Source organism: Pan paniscus, chromosome 20, assembly GCF_029289425.2.
Source record: "Pan paniscus chromosome 20, NHGRI_mPanPan1-v2.0_pri, whole genome shotgun sequence".
In the NCBI taxonomy this organism is placed as follows: Eukaryota; Metazoa; Chordata; class Mammalia; order Primates; family Hominidae; genus Pan; species Pan paniscus.
This window is the reverse complement of record NC_073269.2, coordinates 64,623,667-64,644,524: the sequence shown is the minus strand read 5'-3', so window position 1 is coordinate 64,644,524 and position 20,858 is coordinate 64,623,667. Positions and strand designations below refer to the sequence as shown.

The window sequence follows — 20,858 nt, the reverse complement described above, 5'->3', positions numbered from 1 at the left end:
CAGGCTTCCACTAACTCGAGTTTTATTTGACCTTTTCTAACCGGGCGCACAGCATCCGGTTGCAGGCATAAGCAGTAATAATCTCGAGTGGGCGCTGATACGGCCCAGACGCTGTGTCCACGATCTCTAGGGTCTTTTTCTCCGCAGAGCCGCGGTGCGTGTTACTGGGCTCTCTGGTATGCGAGGAAACGGGGAAAAGTGACTCTCCAGAGGCACGAACATAAGACGGTGGAGGCAGGATTCGAACCTAGGGCCTCTCATATCCCTTAGGCAGCTTCAGGAGCCTTGGGACCGCGGAGTATTTGCACACCCTCTACCGTAGCCGGCCTGGCACAGCTCGTAACCCTCCAGAGGTGAGACCTCGGGGCAGGCTTCTGCCTGTCCCGGCCCTGGCTGCTCGGCAGTCGCGGCAGAAAGGGTTCCCTTTGGTGAAGTGTGATGCCCTGGCAAGCTTGCCCTGGTCTGACCGACGAGCGGGGTCGCCGTTATTGTCGTCCCCCGCTGGACTCCAGACTGAACCGCATCTCCCCAAGCCTCCGCGGTGTGAGTGGAAGTGGGTGCCTGAGGTGTCGGCACAACGTCCCCAGCACCGCAGAGGTGAGAGTCCACCGGGATCTACCACAGCATGCCTCTTCCCAGCTATGTGAGTGGCTGTCCATGGCTATGATTCCAGTTTCTCCCTGCATTTCATCCACACTGGTTCCAGACAGACCCAAGGATCCCACTCCAGAGGCCGAATGGGGCAGGCTGACTAGGGACATATCTGTGTGGAGCACCTTGCCCTTTGGCTGCGGTTTCCTCCTCACACCAGCTGGGAGGGCCGGGAGGATGCTTGCACGTGGCTCAGCTAGAGCCCTGGAGAGGGCAGAGCCCTGCGCCCTCAGGGCCTAGACCTTGTTGCTTCCAATAGGGTTCCCCAAGTGTGGCCTGGGACCCCGAACAGAAGAATCCTAAGTGGCCCCTGCAGCGACACTGGGGACCGCGTGGGCTGGTCACTGACATTTACCACACTCTGTGGCCCTCATGCTACTGTGCAGATGGGCACCGTTTATGCCCCAGACCTTGGTGACCCTCCATGGAGTACCTCCTTATTTGCCCTTGCCAAGGTCAGACCAGGGAAAGCATCTCTGAAGGGTAGATGCTCAGAGCTTCCAGTGGGGCAGCCAAAGGGCAGGGCCTGAAACCAGCCTCAGAGGCCCCTGGGGAATCCACCCAGGAGAAGCTCACCTCACAGTGTCCTCTGTCCTCTGCACCCCCCAAAAGGCTCAGGTCTTGGTTAATCCAGGACTCACCCACCAGGGGCTTAAATCCCTCTGTTGTGGGGAAAGCATCCTGATGAGGGAGGCCCTGCCCATGGTTCCTCCTACCTGGTAGTCTCCTTGATGCTCTCCCCAGCCTCCAGGAGAGGGAGAGCAGTGCTTGCCCTGCCCCTAGTCCCCCAACTCTTCTCACACAGTTTCCCCAAGCAGCAGCCCTCCTGGTGTTCTGTCGCTTTTATGTTCCGCTCAGTCAGGTGTGGCCAGAAGAGGAGACACAGGACAAGCTCAGGAAAACAAAGTTCATCATGCTCACAGATCCTGGAAACAGGAGGCGCAGCCCATGAGGAAGGACACATGAGAAAGCACCAGCATCTGTCAGAGGCAGCAGGGGCAGGACCAAGGGGGAGCTCTAAGCCAGAGCCTTTACTGGGGTTTCCAAGGGAAAAGCAAGGCAGAGCAGAGCCTACAGCACAGGACTGGCTAGCTGGAGTAATTCCTGTGGGCTTTCAGCTGTGGGAGTGTTCCCCAGCTGCTTGGCTCCTGTTCCTGGGATGATTAAGACAGAGGAATACTGTCTCCTGTGGTGTGTGGACCAGGTAGAGGGGTGAGGCTCTGGATTGGTTAGTTTGCACATCAAGAGCATGCTCCAGGCCAAGCGTGGTGGCTCAGGCCTGTAATCCCAGTGCTTTGGGAGGCTGAGTTGAGCGGATGGCTTGAGCTCAGGAGTTCGAGAACAGCCTGGGCAACATGGCAAAACCCCGTTTCTAGTAAAAATACAAAAATTAGCCGGGCATGGTGGCATGTGCCTGTAATCCCAGCTACTTGGGAGGCTGAGGCACAAGAATCCCTTGAACCTGGGAGGCAGAGGTTGCAATGAGCTGAGATCGTGCCGCTGCACTCCAGCCTAGGTGAGAGAGCAAGACTTTCTCAAAAATAAATAAATAAATAAACATTTATCATCGCAAACATTTTCTGGGGGTGGGGAATTCATGACCAGCTTGGCCTGTGGTTCTGGCTCAAGGCCTCTCACTAGGTTGAAGTCAACATGGCAGCCAAGACTGCAATCATCTGAAGGCCCCACTGGGCTTGGAGTATGCACTGCTGCACTGCCTCTCCACAGGACTGCAGACCTGAGTTTCCTGTAGACCTGAGTTTCCTCATGTCCGGGCAGCTGAATTCTTCCAGCATGGGTGATCCAAGACTACAGGCGCACGCCACCACGCCTGGCTAATTTTTGTATTTTTGGTAGAGACAGGGTTTCACCATGTTGGCTAGGATGGTCTCGATCTCTTGACCTCGTGATCCCCCCGCCTCAGCCTCCCAAGTGTTGGGATTACAGGCGTGAGCCACTGCGCTCAGCCCCCTCCCCCTTTTTTTTTTCTTGAGACGGAGTCTCGCTCTGTTGCCCAGGTTGGAGTGCAGTGGCATGATCTCAGCTCACTGCAACCTCTGCCTCCCAGGTTCATGCGATTCTCCTGCCTCAGTCTCCCAAGTAGTTGGGATTACAGGTATGTACCACCACACACGGCTAATTTTTGTATTTTTAGTAAAGACAGGGTTTCACCATGTTGGTCAGGCTGGTCTCGAACTCCTGACCTCAGGTGATCTGCCCACCTCCGCCTCCCAAATTGCTGGGATTACAGGCCTGAGCCACCCCGCCCGGCCAATAAAAATTTTTTTAAAGCTAAAATTGACTCTCATGCAAATAAGATAAAATGAACATATGTTAAATATTTTAACTTAATGAGAGAAATAGTAAGATGTTACCAGTTACTTGATGATGGAGGAAAGGACGAAAAGCCAAGGAATACATGGAATGCAGCTCTAGGTGCTGAAAAAGGCAAGGAAAGGTTCTACGTTAGAGCTTCCAGAGGGAGCTCAGCCCTGTCAACATCTTGTTTCAGCTGAGTCATATCGATGTTAGACTTCTGGTCCCCAGAACTGGGCGGGAATATATTTCTACTGTTTTAACCCACCACATTTGTGGTAATTTGCTGCATAACCACAGGAAACTAACACACCATCCCTCAGTTCTGCTTTTCTGTATGAACTCCATTCTCTTAACAGATTCATCCCTCAGCGGGGCAAGAAGGCTGCAGCTGCCCCAGCTGACAGATGCTCACAGCCTCAGGTTCAAAGCAGATAGAGGCCCTAACAGTTCAGAGAGAAGTCCCACGATGCTCACAGGTCCAAAGTGACCACTGCCAGGGCCAGAGGGATGGACTGCCCCGTGCTGTGGACCTGGGCCATGTGTACCCACACCTGCCCAAACCACCTGGGCGGAGGTGAGAGCTCCCTAGTACAAATTGGGAAAAATTGGTACAAAAAGAGCTCGTGGAGGCCGGGTGCAGTGGCTCAAGTCTGTAATCCTAGCACTTTGGGAGGCCAAGGTGGGAGGATCACTTGAGCCCAGAAGTTCAAGACCAGCCTGGGCCATATAGCGAGACCCCGTCTCTAGCTATTCATTTATTTTAGCTTACAGCATCTGGTCTATGTTGTTTTTTTGAGACGGAGTCTTGCTCTGTCACCCAGGCTGGAGTGTGCAGTGGCACAATCTCAGCTCACTGTAACTTCTGCCTCCCCGGTTCAAGCGATTCTCCTGCCTCAGCCTCCCGAGTAGCTGGGATTATAGGCACGCGCCAACAAGCCTAATTTCTGTATTTTCAGTAGAGACGGGGTTTCACCATGTTGGTCAGACTGGTCTCGAACTCCTGACCTCGTGATCTGCCCGCCTCGGCCTCCCAAAGTGCTGGGATTACAGACGTGAGCCACCGCGCGCGGTTGATTTATTTATTTTAGCCAACAGCACCCGGTGTTCCCAGGCGGTCTCCCAAGTACTAACCAGGCCCGACCCTGCTTAGCTTCAGAGATCCCGACTCAACTTTTTTTTTTTTTTTGAGACGGAGTCTCGTTCTGTCGCCCAGGCTGGAGTGCAGTGTCGCGATCTCGGCTCAGTGCAACCTCCGCCTCCCAGGTTCAAGCGATTCTCCTGCCTCATCCTCCCGAGTAGCTGGGACTACAGGCGCCCGCCACCACGCCCGGCTAATTTTTTGTATTTTTAGTAGAGACGGGGTTTCTCCGTGTTAGCCAGGATGGTCTCGATCTCCTGACCTCGTGATCCGCCCGCCTCAACCTCCAAAGTGCTGGGATTACAGGCGTGAGTCACCGCGCCCGGCCCCCGACTCTATTTTAAAAACCGCGTGGATTCCAGCTTGGTGGGTGTTCCACAGCGCGTGGGTGTGAGACGCAGCTCAGTGGCGTGAACTCAGCAAGGTTCCAGGGTGGTAAAGACGGCCTGGGGCCGGAGGAGGATCGCCAGGGAGAAGCTACGTCGGACCGACTTGCGTCCGCGACCCGGGCAGCCCCAGGCGCCTGTGTAGCTGTTGGGTGTGTGCCGCAGAGGCGGGCCGGGTACAGGAAGGGGCGGAGCGCATCCATGGCAACGCAGCACGCCAGAGTAGCTTGGCTGTGGCGCCGTCCCCATGGGAACCAGAAGGCGCGCGCCCGCTGCCGCGCCATAGTTACGCAGGCGCAGTGGGGAGAAACGCGAGACCTTGGGCCGCTCTGCCGAATGCAACCGCGCCTCCCAGGAGACCCGGTGCCCGCCCTCCTACCATTCCACGCGGCTCGATCCCGCGTGCGGGCCTCTCTCAGGCCGCGCCTAGTGGACGCAGAGGCGGGCCGAGGACGGTGAGTGACGCCGACGGACACCCTCGGCCAGGCACAGATCCGCCCTCCGGCTCCAACCACTCCCGCCGCGCGGGGCAGGACGGGGCTCGGCCCTGAGCTGGGCCCTCTGGGACCACCGAGAGATAGGCCTCCGCGCCGTCCAGAGCGGCCCGGAAGTGGCCCTGCAGGGGCCAGGGGCGACCGTGGTCGGGACGGAAATGGCTCCCGTTTGCTGTTCGCTAGGTGAACGCGAGCCTTATGGCGATCAGTTCTGTAGCATCGTTCCTCCTGCTCGTTTATTCTTTCACTCCTTCACTCATGCCCTGCCGCGCCATCATTTCTTCCCACATTCATTTATTCGTTCATCAGCCCCCAGCCCCGGGTAGTTTCGGAGCTCACCAGGCTGGGCTCGCCTCCGAGCCTCCGGAGCTGCCCGCACAGGCCTCGCGCCACCTGGCCGCAGCTTCCTCCCCTTTATCCACTCCGTATTTGTTTGTCCAGCCTAGGCCTTGGGGGTTGTGGGGGAGACACAAGTACCCGTGACTGGTCGGACAAGTGCCCGTTGTTGGGGGCGTGGGCGCTGGGACTGACGCGGGAGGTGGCTCTGATCATGTCGTGGTGAGGAGGTGGCGTTGAGGCTCAGAAAGGGCACGCAGCGTGGATGTGAGGACGTCGGGGAGGCTGGAGCAGTGAGGCCGACAGGAAGGACCTTACGGGGCTCACATGCTATCCCACGACGAGGACGGACTCAGGACGGCAGCCCTGATAGATGGGGCTGGGGGCTGGCGGGTCGGGGTCGCACACCACAGGCCCTGGATGGAGGGGCAGCGGTGCCTGGCTCCGCCTTAAGAAACATGGGCCCTTGGGGGACCCGGATTTCTGATACTTCAATACACAAATATGAATTTTTATTGAAATCAGATGTCGTTTTTTAAAAAATTTAACTTTTGATTTGAGGTAATTAGAAATTCACATGCAGTAACAAATAATGCATACCCTATGTACCCTTTACCCAGTTCCCCTAAAGGTGGCATCTTGAAAAACTAGAGGCCAGGTGCGGTGGCTCATGTCTGTAATCCCAGCACTTTGGGAGGCCAAGGCGGGTGGATCCCTTGAGCTCAGGAGTTAAAGACCAGCCTGAGCAACATGGTGAAACCCCATCTGTACTGAAAACACAAAAATTAGCCGGGTGTGGTGGCTGGTGCCTGTAATCCCAGCTACTCGGGAGTCTCAGGCAGGAGAATCGCTTGTACCCAGGAGGCAGAGGTCGCGGTGAGCCCACATCACGCCACTGCACTCCAGCCTGGGCAACAGAGCGAGACTCTGTCTCAAAAAAAGAAAAGAGAAGAGAAAGAAAAACTAGAGTACAATATCACAACTGAGATGCAGAATATTTCCATCACGAAGGATCCCCGTGTTGCCCTTTCAGAGCCGCATACCCTTCCCTCCTACCTCTGCTCCCCGTTAACCTCTTTTTGTCAACTAGTAATCTGTTCTCATTTCTACCATTTTGTCATTTCACGAATGTCGCATAGGCTGGGCGAGGTGTCTGGTGCCTGTAATACTAGCACTTTAGGAGGCCGAGGCGGGTGGACCATCTGAGGTCAAGAGTTCAGGACCGGCCCACCGGCCGGGCGCCGTGGCTCACGCCTGTAATCCCAGCACTTTGGGAGGCTGAGGCGGGCGGATCACGAGGTCAGGAGGTCGAGACCATCCTGGCTAACACGGTGAAACCCCGGCTCTACCAAAAATACAAAAAAATTAGCCGGGCATGGTGGCGGGCACCTGTAGTCCCAGCTACTTGAGGCTGAGGCAGGAGAATGGTATGAACCCGGGAGGCAGAGCTTGCAGTGAGCCAAGATGGTGCCACTGCACTCCAGCCTGGGCGACAGAGCAAGACTCTGTCTCAAAAAAAAAAAAAAAAAGAGTTCGGGACCAGCCTGGCCAACATGGTGAAACCCCATCTCTACTAAAAAATAAAATAAAATAAGCCAGGCCTGGTGGCAGGCATCTGTAATCCCAGCTACTGGGGAGGCTGAGGCAGGAGAACCGCTTGAATCCTGGGGGCAGAAGTTGCACTGAGCCGAGATTGCGCCACTTCATTCCAGCCTGGGTGAAAGAGCGAAACTCTGTCTCAAAAATAGAAAAATAAAAAATAAAAAAATTAGCTGGGTATGGTGGCACGCACTTGATGTCCCAGCTCCTTGGGAGGCTGAGGTGGGAAGATGGCTTGAGCCTGGAAGATGAGATTGCACCACTGCACCCTAGCCTGGATGACAGAGCCAGACCCTGTCAAAAGAAAAAAAAAAGAAAAAGAAAAATAAATGGAGTCATACAGTTTTTAAGCTTTTGGGATTGGGTGGTAACTTTTTAAAAAAACATACATACCACACAATTCATCCTTTTAAAGTGTGTAATTCAGTGGTTTTTGGTATATTCAGTGTTGCACAGTCATCACCACTAATTCCAGAATATTTTCATCACTCCCACGGCTGTATCTCCCATTTCTCTCTTCCCTGCAGATCCTGGCAACCGCTGATCTACTTTCTGTCTCTTACAGACTTATCTGTTCTGGACATTTCACATAAATGAAATAACATAATGAAGTCTTTTGTGTCTGAATTTTTTCATTTACACTTAGCATAATATTTTCAAGATTCATCCATCTTGTAGTGTGTATCAGTATTTATTCTTTTTTTTTTTTTGAGACACAGTCTTACTTTGTCACCCAGGCTGGAGTGCAGTGGCGCGATCTCGGCTCACTGCAACCTCCACCTCCCGGGTTCAAGCAGTTCTCTGCCTCAGCCTCCCGAGTAGCTGGGATTACAGGCGCCTGCCACCACGCCTGGCTAGTTTTTGTATTTTTAGTAGAGACGGGGTTTCACCATGTTGGCCAGGCTGGTCTTGGAATTCCTGACCTCGTGATCCACCCACCTCGGCCTCCCAAAGTGCTAGGACTACAGCCGTGAGCCACCGCACTTGGCCTAACTTAAATTTTTAAAACACTTCCTGGAGGGGACAAACAGGACCCATTTGCTGGTCTGACTCTGGGTGTCCTGTTCACAGTCTCTGTCTTAGTTGTTCTGTGTGTGGGATGAAGGGTGCCAAGGAGACAGGGCAGGGCAGGGACCCTCAAGAAAAGCGGGGAGGCGGGGGGAAGGGATGGTACAAGCAGCCATGGCACCTCAGTGTGTCCCTCAGGCACCTGGACACACAGGTGGGCAAAGATGCTGACACTGGGGGCCAGAAACGCCGATACCCCCATTCTTCCATTTTTACTCAGTCTCAGGTGGTCCCAAGGAGGGGACCTTCGTGGCCTTGCTGTGCTCACAGGCTCACCTTTGTGTTTCCAGCTGCAGAGAAAGTACCCTGGGCCATGCAGCTGCCCTCCCCTCCCAGGAAAGGGGCAGGATGGCTGCCCAGACGAGTGAGGCATCAGCCCTGGTCCCCCAGGTCTTCCACAGTCCACTGGAACTGATGGTGGGTGAGCCCAGCTCCAAGAGCCCTGGCCAGTGCTTCTGGGGGTTCTGCTACTAGAAGGCAGCAGGGCCCCGAGGGGCCCTGGCTCAGCTGCGTGAGCTGTGTTGCCAGTGGCTGATGCCTGAGGCCTGCTCCAAGGAGCAGATGCTGGAGCTCTTGGTGCTGGAGCAGTTATTGGGCACACTGCTCCCAGAGATCCAGGCCTACACGCAGGAGCAGTGGCTAGGCAGCCCTGAGGAGGCCACTGCCCTGGCGGAGCGGCTACAGCAGGAGTCAGCTGGGCCAGGACTCCAGATGAGTGGGGGCTGGTCTGGGGGCTGGGTGTGCTTCCCCTGCTCATGACCCCAGCTGAGCCAGCACTGGGGCCAGTCGTGGGTTGGTGGCTGAAAGGGCCTGGGGGCTGTGGGAAAGTGATGGTGACAGGTGGGAGTTTGGTGGTCTTGGCTTGGACGGCAGAGTCAGAGATCTCCAGTCCACACCTGTGTGCTCCCCACTGTGTCCTGAGAACTGAAGGTGCAGAGAAGGGTGGGTCATGCCACCGCATGCCCCTTGTTTTCTCCACAGATCTGCTAGGCTGAACACCTCACCCTGCCCTGCTGCCTTCCTGTCCCCAGGTGCCAGCCCCCAGGCCCCAAGAGGAGCTGGTCCCCGGGACAGAGGAGGGAGAGGAGCAAGAGGCTCCCCTGGGCCCCTTCCAGGCCCCACCTCCAGGTATGGCACCATCTACACACTTGTCCCTGCCCTGCCTTGGCAGCGGGGCTGGAGACTACACAAGGATGATAAGGTGCTCAGGGCAAATGGGGATGGGTTTTGCTCGCTGTAGAGACTTCGCTGTGGGAAGGATCGGCTGGACAGGCAGGCATGGCCTTAGGACCAAGGAGGCCCTCCCACCCTTGGCCTCTCTCTCTCTCAGGGATCTGGGCTGCACAGCCACCCCATGCCTTGGACCACCTGGTCTGACCTGCACAGAGGCCTGGTGTGGACATTGCCTGGGTAACAGCCACTGAGATCCTCCAGCCTGGACATGGTGCCCATACTGTGTGGAGGGGACTACCCAGGGATCCGGCCAGGGTGGAGTGGGTGAGGCAGACATAGCTGTGTTTGGGTCAGGCGGTGTCCTCCAGCCTTCAGGAATGGAGACGGGTCCATCGTGTTCCTCACAAACTGGAGTCTCCACCTTCTTGACACTTGGGGCCCCACCCCGTGAAGCAAGGAGAGGAGAGTGGTGCCACAGTAGGGCCAGTGCAGGTGCGTGGGCAACTTTGAGTCCTTCTGCGATGCTGGCGCCCCCTCCCCTCCTGCTGGGCCGGGCCGGGTGTGGGGATGTGCACGTGGCCCTGTCAGGCAGGCCCAGAGTGCTGGCCCGTCCCCCGAGTGTCTAGCCCGCCTGCTGGCCTTCCTGCTCCAGGCTCCAGAGGGCATTGGGCATCCAGGGACCTGGAGGAGAAGAGTGGGGGATGACAGCCCACCCACCGTCGTGTCCCCCTCAGGCCCTCTGTCTGGTGTTCTTTGTATTCTCTAAGGTACTTGCCTTTTCTCTCCTGTTGTAGGTCACAGGCGCGAGATGGAGTCCCCAAGAGGGTGGACCCTGCAGGTGGCCCCAGAGGAAGGCCAGGTCCTCTGCAATGTGAAGACTGCCACGAGGGGCCTCTCTGAGGGGGCTGTGTCTGGAGGCTGGGGGGCCTGGGAAAACTCCACGGAGGTTCCGAGGGAGGCAGGGGACGGCCAGCGGCAGCAAGCCACACTGGGGGCGGCGGACGAACAGGGAGGCCCCGGCAGGGAGCTGGGCCCCGCAGACGGTGGGCGGGACGGGGCTGAGCCCGGGAGCGAGCCTGCAGTCCGGGCGTTGCGCCCTTCGCCTCTCCCAGAGGAGCCGGGCTGCCGGTGCGGGGAGTGCGGCAAGGCGTTCAGCCAGGGCTCTTACTTGCTGCAGCATCGGCGCGTGCACACAGGCGAGAAGCCGTACACGTGCCCCGAGTGCGGCAAGGCCTTCGCCTGGAGCTCCAACCTCAGCCAGCACCAGCGCATCCACAGCGGCGAGAAGCCCTACGCTTGCAGGGAGTGCGGCAAGGCCTTCCGCGCGCACTCGCAGCTCATCCACCACCAGGAGACACACAGCGGCCTGAAGCCCTTCCGCTGCCCGGACTGCGGCAAGTCCTTCGGCCGAAGCACCACGCTGGTGCAGCACCGACGCACGCACACAGGCGAGAAGCCCTACGAGTGCCCGGAGTGCGGCAAGGCCTTCAGCTGGAACTCCAATTTCCTGGAGCACCGGCGCGTGCACACGGGCGCGCGGCCGCACGCCTGCCGGGACTGTGGCAAGGCCTTCAGCCAGAGCTCCAACCTGGCCGAGCACCTGAAGATCCACGCGGGCGCACGGCCACACGCCTGTCCCGACTGCGGCAAGGCCTTCGTGCGTGTGGCGGGGCTGCGGCAGCACCGGCGCACGCACAGCAGCGAGAAGCCCTTCCCCTGCGCCGAGTGCGGAAAGGCTTTCCGCGAGAGCTCGCAGCTCCTGCAGCACCAGCGCACGCACACTGGTGAGCGGCCCTTCGAGTGCGCCGAGTGTGGCCAGGCTTTCGTCATGGGCTCCTACCTGGCGGAGCACCGGCGCGTGCACACGGGCGAGAAGCCTCATGCGTGCGCCCAGTGCGGCAAGGCCTTCAGCCAGCGCTCCAACCTACTGAGCCACCAGCGCACGCACTCGGGCGCCAAGCCCTTCGCCTGCGCCGACTGCGGCAAGGCCTTCCGCGGCAGTTCCGGCCTGGCGCACCACCGGCTTTCGCACACGGGAGAGCGACCCTTCGCCTGCGCAGAATGCGGCAAGGCCTTCCGCGGCAGCTCCGAGCTGCGCCAGCACCAGCGCCTGCACTCTGGCGAGAGGCCGTTCGTCTGCGCCCACTGCAGCAAGGCCTTCGTGCGCAAGTCGGAGCTCTTAAGCCACCGGCGCACGCACACGGGCGAGAGGCCCTACTCTTGCGGCGAGTGCGGGAAGCCTTTCAGCCACCGTTGCAACCTCAACGAGCACCAGAAGCGGCACGGGGGCCGCGCTGCGCCCTGACACGAGGACGCCCTGAGCGGGAGGTCGCGGACACGCGGCGTTGCGGGGTCCCGGGCGTGAGTGCGCTGTCTGCTGGCCCAGACTTTTTCGGGCCGCCGGTGCGGGCGCCCTCCTGCTGGGAGTGCAGGGGCGGCCTTGGGTGTGGACAACCCTGGCTGCACAGTCCCTTTGACGATAGCCCACCGGCCACCCAGGCCTGTCTGGGGACATGTGGGATGGGCTTTTCCCAGGGAGGGCGGCAAGCTCCACTTCGGCGAGAGGTTCGTCCATGCAGAGGTGGGCAAGAACTGGGGTCTCCGACAGGTGTGGCTATTTCTTTAAGTTCTCTGGCACTGTCAAAAGCAGCCAACCCACCCCCCAGTCCACATGGTCACCACTGCTGCTACCAGCTGCTCAGTGCAGTGGCCACTGTCTCCTAAGGTGCTCGCTCCAGTCAGCACTTCATCTCAGGCAACCACAGGTGACAGTTAAACATGATGAAACCGCATGCTATGGCTTTCTAGTGTCTCATATTCTGTTGGCAAGAGGCTCAGCACTGCATTCCTGACCGAGGTCAGAACCAGATCAATCTCAGAATCTCACCTGTGTAGGTCTGTTTCGTGAGACTTTTCTTTTTTGGGGGAGGGGGCAGGGTTTCACTCTGTCACCCAGGCTGGAGTGCAGTGGTGCAATCACTGTTTATTGCAGCCGCGACTTCTTAGGCTCAGGTGATCCTCCCACCTCAGCCTCCCAAGCAGCTGGGATGACAGACTTGCGTCACTACACCTGGCTAATTTTAAAATTTTTTGTAGGGACAGTGTCTCACCATGTTGCCTAGGCGGGTCTCAAAACTCCTGGGCTCAAGTGATCCTCCTGCCTCAGCCTCTCAAAGCGTTGGGATTATAGGCGTGAGCCACCGCACCTGGCCAGGGAACCTTCTTTATACCAAGTACCACACCAGTCAGTCAAGTCAGGAAATAGAAACCACACTAGGTATTTCAAACAGAGGGGATATAAGTTAGGGACTGATTGTGCAGGTTTTGCAAGGCTCAGAGAGCAAAAGTGGATGTTGCAGAATCTCAGAGCTGGATACTTGCAGGAAGCTGCTACCACCCTTAGGGCTGGAGAACCCAGGGAAGCTAAGAGGAGGGTGCAACGAGGCTGGTGTTGGGACTGCCAAAGGAAACACAGAATGACAGCTCCATCTCTGCAGACCTCAGATTTGACCAGGCCTCTGGCTGCCTGGGCAGCCTCATTGCCAGTGGGCTGAAAGGTTCTGTCACTGTTCAATGGTCTGACTTCTGAGTTGTGTGCACACCCTGAGCTCTGCTCCTCTGGCCTGGCCACCAGTCCTTGTGAGTGCCTCAGGTCTGGTTATGACTTCAGGCATCAGCACCTGGTTGTCTCTTCTGCAAAGAATGCATTCTCCCGCAGTCCACCCAGAACACACAGCCTCCATCCAGGTACTGGCTCTGAGCAGGACAGAGAGCATGCAGCAGGTGCTCAGCAATATGGAAATGGGACCAAACAGAGGGAGTCTCCACAGCTCCCCGTCCCTCACAGCAGAAGCCAGAGCCACTGCAGTGCCCAGCTGGTCTTCATCACATCTATGAGCTCTGCAATCGCTCTGCAGTCACCTCAACTCCTGGTCTCCTCTGCTCCTTCTCACTGCAACCGCATCTCCCATGTTTGCACTGCCTGCTCCCTCTGCCTGGAATGCTCCTTACCCAGTTATCCCACTGTCTTCTTTGCATCTGGCACACAGTAGATGCTCAATAAATGCCGGTGGAATGAATGAGTGGGGAGGATGCAGTGCAGGGGGCAGATGAGGGCTAGGCGGTTGCCCTGGGCCCTCACACTCGTAGCGGAGCTAGGCTGGGACACCCAGGGTGGGGACCAGACCTCCCCGGGTGGGAATGACAGGATGTCCATGGAGGCTGAGTGTGAAAGCACCACGGTCTCACCCCCTGTCCTGTTCCATCCCAACAGGCTGTGGTGAGGAGAGGGGGAAGCAGGAGGCCTGGCCTCCAGGCAGCAGGCTATAGCCACATGAGTGACCACCAGCAGCTCAGGTAACTGAGCACATGTCACGGGTAGGCCTGGGAAGCGCAGGTCTCAGCTGAATGACCTGGGTGGAAATCCGACTCCAGAGCCGTGGTGGGTCACACCATGCAGAATGAACCAGTGATGGAAAAGGAACCACAGTCCTCAGGAAGAGTGAGGGTGCACCTCCAGACAGCCCATGTGAGGGCAACCGCAGAAAGTCTGAAAAGAGGTGAACCCCACCTTTGGTGTCACATGTGCAGTGTGGTGTGACAGGGAGGGGCTTGCTGGGCTTCAGCCCCGGCACTCTCCACTTGACCTCAGCAGCTCCAGGTAGAGTGGGGAGAACTCAGCGTCTCCTTCTAGAACAGGATCCAGGATCCAACACTGAAATGAGGATGAGGTGGTTTTAGCATCATTTTATCACTCTTGATTTAGTTTATTAATCATACATGATTATTGATTATAATTGTTGCTGGGCATCCTGAGGCCTCAGAAGTTCACCCTTTGCCCTGACCCCATGGGGGCCCTGCCCCCGCCTTCCGGGAAGGACAAACACGGGAAGAGGTCAGTGCCCGAGCCACCCCCACTGCCCTCCCTCGGGGCCTCATTGCTGCAGACGCTCACCCCAGACACTCACTGCACCGGAGTGAGCGCAACCATCATGTCCATGCTCGTGGTCTTTCTCTTGCTGTGGGGTGAGGCCTCCTGGGGTCTGGGTCCCTGGGGCGGGAGGGGGCGGGAACGGGAGCCTTACCGGGGCTGTCTCCGCAGGTGTCACCTGGGGCCCAGTGACAGAAGCAGCCATATGTGAGTGCAGGGGTGAGGTCTGGGAATGGTGGGCTCAGGCCGGGGGGGAGCCCTGTCTCTGTGGCACTGAGCTGATCCCAGCCATCCCTTGCAGTCTATGAGACCCAGCCCAGCCTGTGGGCAGAGTCCGAATCGCTGCTGAAACCCTCGGCCAATGTGACGCTGACGTGCCAGGCCCGCCTGGAGACCCCAGACTTCCAGCTGTTCAAGAATGGGGTGGCCCAGGAGCCTGTGCACCTTGACTCACCTGCCATCAAGCACCAGTTCCTGCTGACGGGTGACACCCAGGGCCGCTACCGCTGCCGCTCGGGCTTGTCCACAGGATGGACCCAACTGAGCAAGCTCCTGGAGCTGACAGGGCCAAGTGAGCCGGGGCATGAATTGGGGGCCAGGAGGCAGTGGGGAGGTTGTTGATTGGGGGGGTCTCCCTTCCTCCAAGTCACCCGATGTCTCTGAGCCCCAAGCCTCAATCTTCCCATCTGTCAAATGGGGATGATGTCTGTGTTGTAAGGAATACATGGTTGTGTCCCCAGCAGGCCCGGCATGCCGTACAGCTCCCACACACATTTTTTCTCTTGCCGTATGCCTTGTTTCCACTGGTGCCTGCCTGCCTTTTCCCAGCAATGCCCTCCATCCCTGTCTCCTTCCCAGTCTTATGAGTGTGGGGCCCAGGTTCTGCTGGGCTTCCCACGTCTCCTGTGTTATGCAGAAGCACTCTTCAACTCCACCCCACCCACAGAGTCCTTGCCTGCTCCCTGGCTCTCGATGACGCCAGTGTCCTGGGTCACCCCCGGCCTGAAAACAACAGCAGTGTGCCGAGGTGGGCTGCGGGGTGTGACTTTTCTGCTGAGGCGGGAAGGCGACCATGAGTTTCTGGAGGTGCCTGAGGCCCAGGAGGATGTGGAGGCCACCTTTCCAGTCCATCAGCCTGGCAACTATAGCTGTAGCTACCGGACCGATGGGGACCTCTCTGAGCCCAGCGCTACTGTGACCATTGAGGAGCTCGGTGACTGTGGGAATCATCTCTGGGGGCTGCTGGGGGAGGAGGATACAGGCGGCATGACCACATTCATCCTGACCTCCATGCTGAATGCCCTTGCCCAGGACCAGGTCCAGGAAGCTGGCCACACGGTTGCCTGGGTCTGATGGTTGCAAAGGAGTTTGGGCAGAGGATGCCCAAAGAATGGAAGGGTGGGCGGGGTCTGGTGGCTCACGCCTATAATCCCAGCACTTTGGGAGGCTGAGGCCAGCGGATCATGAGGTCAAGAGATTGAGACCAGTCTACCCAACATGATGAAACCCCGTCTCTACTAAAAATACAAAAATTAGCCAGGTGTGGTGGCAGGTGCCTGTAGTACCAGCTACTCCGGAGGCTGAGGCAGGAGAATCCCTTGAACCTGGGAGGCAGAGGTTGCAGTGAGCTGAGTGGCGCCACTGCACTCCAGCCTGGGCAACAAGAGCGAAACTCCGTTTCAAAAAAAAAAAAAAAAGAATGGAAGGGTGTTCCTGGGATTGCCACCCGGAGGGCAGAGGTCTGGGGACTGGGCAGAGGGCAGCTCCAGGGATGGGGCAGCCTAGTAATGCTGCCTGCATTGCAGCTGCACCACCACCGCCTGTGCTGATGCACCGTGGAGAGTCCTCCCAGGTCCTGCACCCCGGCAACAAGGTGACCCTCACCTGCGTGGCTCCCCTGAGTGGAGTGGACTTCCAGCTACGGCGCGGGGAGAAAGAGCTGCTGGTACCCAGGAGCAGCACCAGCCCAGACCGCGTCTTCTTTCACCTGAACGCGGTGGCCCTGGGGGATGGAGGTCACTACACCTGCCGCTACCGGCTGCACGACAACCAAAACGGCTGGTCCGGGGACAGCGCGCCGGTCGAGCTGATTCTGAGCGATGGTGAGCCGGGGCCAGCAGGGACAGGGACGCGGCTGGGTCCCTGGGGAGCAGGAGCAGTACCAGGTGTAGAGTCTGGGGAAGTGCAGTGCTCTGGGCCAGGGTCCAATACCAACTTTACCCGCCCACCCGCCGATTCAGGGTCCTAAACTGCAAATAGGATGATGAGCGTGACAACCTTCAGGCCCCACAGAGAATAACTGGGTGAACAGGTCTGGCCCAGGCCACAGGGGGCACCACCTGGCAGGTCCCATCCCAGCTGCCAGGTCTGGGTGAGCACTGAGGGCCTCTGCTGAGGCAGCTCCTCCGCTCGCTTGCCTTGGACCTGATGGTATTTAGCAAACTCTGAGCACCGGACAGCGAACCCCATGCCCAGCGGACCACAGGGGCCCCTCCGTGGCGCGGGCATTGGGGCGGTGCTCAGAAGACGCTCGTGGAGCAAATCCACTACTGAGCGGCATCGTGCACCAGGCATCAAGCCATGCACAAAACATGTCCCCGTCCCCGCTTCCCGTCTGTGTCTGTAGACAAACAAATTACTAAGAAACAGTGAAAGGGTGCGTGTGAGATATCCAAGAAGGACTGGGATGGAAAGGTGGGGCGGGCCCGGAGGAGGCGAGGGAGGAAGCTGGCCAGATCATCGCGGGCAGAAGACTCAGCCAAGGCAAAGAGCGCGAGGCCAGACCACGCGTTAGGGCCGAGCCAGCCGCTGGGCGCCCGGGTCAGCCCGTGTGCTGCTCCGCAGAGACGCTGCCCGCGCCGGAGTTCTCCCCGGAGCCGGAGTCCTCCCCGGAGCCGGAGTCCGGCAGGGCCTTGCGGCTGCGGTGCCTGGCGCCCCTGGAGGGCGCGCGCTTCGCCCTGGTGCGCGAGGACAGGGGCGGGCGCCGCGTGCACCGTTTCCAGAGCCCCGCTGGGACCGAGGCGCTCTTCGAGCTGCACAACATTTCCGTGGCTGACTCCGCCAACTACAGCTGCGTCTACGTGGACCTGAAGCCGCCTTTCGGGGGCTCCGCGCCCAGCGAGCGCTTGGAGCTGCGCGTGGACGGTGAGCTGGCGGGGCACCAGCGAGGGCGGGCGCGGGTTCAGTGCTCCTCGGGGCCTCCTGTCTTTCCCCTCTTTCCTTGGGCGTCCGACGGCGACGCTCTGGGCCTTGGTTCAGCCCCCATCGCCTACCCCGGCGGGGAGCAGGCGATCGGTGGTCGAGGGTCTGGGGACGCCTGGAATTTCGGCTTATTTCCCACGGACGCAAGCCCGTAGGTCACGTGTAGCGTGGTGGTCGGCAGCAGGGAGGCTGGACCCAGGTTTTCTTGTTCAGATCCCTGCAGCTCTGTGGCTGCCTTGTTTTCCTTACTGGCCATGTCAGTCGTCATACTGGACCCCCCGCCCCGGCCCCGGTCCCGCAGGCGCACGGCTGATGTGTCCTTCTCCCCATCCCCGCCGTCCCCAGCTCTGTTTGTCCCTCTGATTTCTTCATCGACGTCTCCAGGACTCAGAGCCCAGCAGAGCATGAGGGCACAGGTCTGACCTCCAGATCTTGAGGTCGTACCCTTTGCTGGGGGCACCGTTTTCTCTTTTCTTTCACTTTCTTTCTTTTCTTTCCTGCCTGCCTTCCTCTTTCTTTTTCTCTCTTTCCTTCTTTCTTTCTTCCTTCTTTCTCTCTTTTCTTTCTTCTTTTTTCTTCTTTCTCTCTCTTTCATCTCTCCCCCCCAACCCCATCTCTCTCCTTCATTCCTCGCTTTTCTTCTCCTTTTTTTTTTTTTTTTTTTTTTTTTTTTTTTTTTTTTGGATAACTTACTTTTATTCTTGCAGGCCGGAGTGCAGTGGTGCAATCTCAGCTCACTGCAACCTTCGCCTTCTGGGTTCAGGCAGTTCTCCTGCCTCAGCCTCCTGAGTAGCTGGTATTAGAGGCGCATGCCACCATGCCCACCTAATTTTTGTATTTTTAGTAGAGACCGGGTTTCGCTATTTGGTGGGGCTGGTCCTGAACTCCTGACCTTGTGATCTGCCCACCTCTGCCTCCCAAAGTGCTGGGATTACAGTTGTGAGTCACCATGCCCAGCCTATTCTTGCAGTGTTATAAGCCACCATCCACAATTGATGAAAAATGTTTAATCTTGGCCAGGCAAGGTGGCTCACGCCTGTAATCGCAGCACTTTGGGAGGCCAAGGCGGGTGGATCACAAAATCAGGAGTTCAAGAGCAGCCTGGCCAGCATGGAGAAACCCTGTCTCTACTAAAAATACAAAATTAGCCAGCTGTGGTGGCACATACCTGTAATCCCAGCCACTTGGGAGGCTGAGGCAGGAGAATTGCTTTAACCCGGGAGGTGGAGTTTGCAGTGAGTCCAGGTCATGCCACTGCATTCCAGCCTGGGCAACAAGAGCAAAACTCCATCTCAAAAAAAAAAAAAAACGTTTAATCTTTAAATTGTACATCTATATCCTATGACTCCAAATTTTATTTATCACTCTCCTTAGAGTCTGAAGAAAATGATTAATTTACTAAGCTCCACAGACAACACAGTCCCACTGACATAACATTTAGTATGATGTCCTACTCTCCTGTTAGAATTAAGAACAGCCAGTATCAAACTGGCCTGAAATCTGATTGGGTTCCTGGGCTCAGAATAACTGTAGTAAATTTGTAAATCCACACTAAGACAAAAATTTAAACTAGGATGTGTATATCTATCTTACAAGAAAACGTTTCACAGTAAAAATTAACATTATGATTTTACCAAATTTCAACATTATAGTTTGTTAATACAATCAAGCTTTCAAAATTCCTGATTAGCTTACAATTAATTGCAAATAACTTCATGTTGTTTGGCCAGCATTTCAAAATGGATAGGGAATATAACTTTTAAAATGCGAAAGTATATTATACATATTGCACTTTTCTGCTAGGCTGGGCTAGTATCTTCCATGGCAAGATACTCAAACTATTGAATAAAATACACATTTAAATCAAGTACTTACATGTACTTCATTAATTTCCCCGAAATTATCAACAGCATTACCAAAATCTTCCAGGATTTTGTAACATTTGATTCCTTACAGTTTTGTTTTGTTTGTTTGTTTTTGAGACGGAGTGTCACTCTGTCACCCGGGCTGGAGTGCAGTGGTGCGATCTTGGCTCACTGAAACCTCTGCCTCCCAGGTTCAAGCAATTTTCCTGCCTCCACCTCCCGAGTAGCTGGGATTACAGGCGCACGCTGCCACGCCCGGCTAATTTTTTGTATTTTAGTAGAGACGGGGTCTCACCGTGTTACCCAGGCTGGTCTGGAACTCCTGAGCTCAGGCAATCCGCCTGCCTCGGCCTCTCAAAGTGCTGAGATTACAGGTGTGAGCCACAGCGCCCGGCACCTTAAATACACTTTTAAAGCTAAACTTATGGAGGGAAAACCCTCATCTATTGACATAGATTGTATGTCCTTTTTTGGTCCCTCCATGAAGGAGCACCGTTTTCTCCATCATGTCTTCTTCCCTTCACCCGTCAGAGTGACCGAGGCTGGGGACCCCAGAAGCCCCAGAGCAGGCCCGAATCTGGGACTTCCACGGTCCTGGGGGAGGGGTGCGGGGACACTCACGTGTGGCGCGGATGTCCGGGGTGTGAAGGCAGCGGGCGCAGCTCGGCGGGGCCGGAGGAGCCCTCTGCGCTCAGGAACCAGACAGGGAAGATGCAGCCGGGGCTGAGGCGCAGGCGCGGGCGCGGCCTGGGGTGTGGCCTGGGGTGTGGCCTGGCCCGACCACCCGCCCGCTCCGCCCAGGACCCCCTCCCAGGCCTCAGCTCCGGGCAACGTGGAGTGGGGCGGTCCTGGCGGGCCGAGATGCCGTCCTGCGCTGCGAGGGACCCATCCCCGACGTCACCTTCGAGCTGCTGCGCGAGGGCGAGACGAAGGCCGTGAAGACGGTCCGCACCCCCGGGGCCGCGGCGAACCTCGAGCTGATCTTCGTGGGGCCCCAGCACGCTGGCAACTACAGGTGCCGCTACCGCTCCTGGGTGCCCCACACCTTCGAATCGGAGCTCAGCGACCCTGTGGAGCTCCTGGTGGCAGGTGACGTTTCCCTGGGTCCCGGGTGCTGGTTCCGTCTGCTGGCGTTTGCCTGGGCTGTGCCCACCTCCAGGAGGGCGTCTCCCGGCTCCTCCCTTGGGCACCGTGGTTAGCGCTGGGTCTCCCCAGGGCTCGTGGGGGAATTGCGGGCGAGGAACCGCCCAGCAAAGGCCCTGCAGCTGGAGGCGCAGATGGGGGTCTCGGCTGGCAGCCGACCACGCGCTTCCTTCCGGGGGGGCGTCAGGGAGGTCGGCCTTGATTTCCGCGAGGAGGACGGCATGGGATTTCCCCTCCTCCACCATTTCTCTTTTCTCCCGTTGTCTAGAAAGCTGATGCAGCCGCGGGCCCAGGGTGCTGTTGGTGTCCTCAGAAGTGCCGGGGATTCTGGACTGGCTCCCTCCCCTCCTGTTGCAGCACAAGGCCGGGGTCTCTGGGGGGCTGGAGAAGCCTCCCTCATTCCTCCCAGGAATTAATAAATGTGAAGAGAGCCTCTGTTTAAAATGTCTTTGGATTCCCAGGGCTGAGTGGGCTGGGATCTCGTGTCCTCAACGTGGATGGGTTCTGGGGTGGCTCCCGAGGTAGAGGAGTGGAGAACTGGCTCTTAAGAGCACA

At 57.5% G+C, this 20,858-nt stretch overlaps 2 protein-coding genes and 1 long non-coding RNA gene across 7 annotated transcripts; 2 read left to right on the top strand and 1 right to left on the bottom strand.

The window, feature by feature from the left end:
* Nucleotides 1-5: 5 nt before the first annotated feature.
* Nucleotides 6-5,013, bottom strand: LOC117977080 (uncharacterized). Its single transcript, XR_010110949.1, has 3 exons — nucleotides 4,874-5,013; nucleotides 3,027-3,090; nucleotides 6-1,577 (listed from the first exon to the last, which is right to left on the bottom strand). It is a non-coding gene; the product is annotated as an uncharacterized LOC117977080 (long non-coding RNA).
* ZNF497 (zinc finger protein 497) lies at nucleotides 4,545-11,961 on the top strand. 5 transcript variants are annotated; one of them, XM_034946280.3, is made up of 4 exons: nucleotides 4,545-4,949; nucleotides 8,282-8,408; nucleotides 9,023-9,119; nucleotides 9,959-11,961. In XM_034946280.3, exons 1-4 carry the CDS (start codon nucleotides 4,696-4,698, stop codon nucleotides 11,467-11,469), a joined length of 1,989 nt encoding a protein of 662 aa, XP_034802171.1. In that variant the 5' UTR covers nucleotides 4,545-4,695; the 3' UTR covers nucleotides 11,470-11,961. The 5 variants fall into 5 exon arrangements, with proteins under 5 accessions (XP_034802171.1, XP_008967932.1, XP_008967933.1 ...); XM_008969683.5 differs by lacking the exon at nucleotides 8,282-8,408 and adding an exon at nucleotides 9,322-9,656 and having other exon boundaries at nucleotides 4,817-4,949; XM_008969684.3 differs by lacking the exon at nucleotides 8,282-8,408 and having other exon boundaries at nucleotides 4,799-4,949.
* A 135-nt stretch (nucleotides 11,962-12,096) lies between these two features.
* On the top strand, nucleotides 12,097-20,747 carry A1BG (alpha-1-B glycoprotein). Its single transcript, XM_055103953.3, has 8 exons — nucleotides 12,097-12,911; nucleotides 14,266-14,301; nucleotides 14,396-14,665; nucleotides 15,041-15,307; nucleotides 15,900-16,196; nucleotides 16,939-17,238; nucleotides 19,962-20,249; nucleotides 20,572-20,747. Exons 4-8 carry the CDS (start codon nucleotides 15,067-15,069, stop codon nucleotides 20,577-20,579), a joined length of 1,134 nt encoding a protein of 377 aa, XP_054959928.3. The 5' UTR covers nucleotides 12,097-12,911; nucleotides 14,266-14,301; nucleotides 14,396-14,665; nucleotides 15,041-15,066; the 3' UTR covers nucleotides 20,580-20,747.
* The last annotated feature ends 111 nt before the right edge of the window (nucleotides 20,748-20,858 follow it).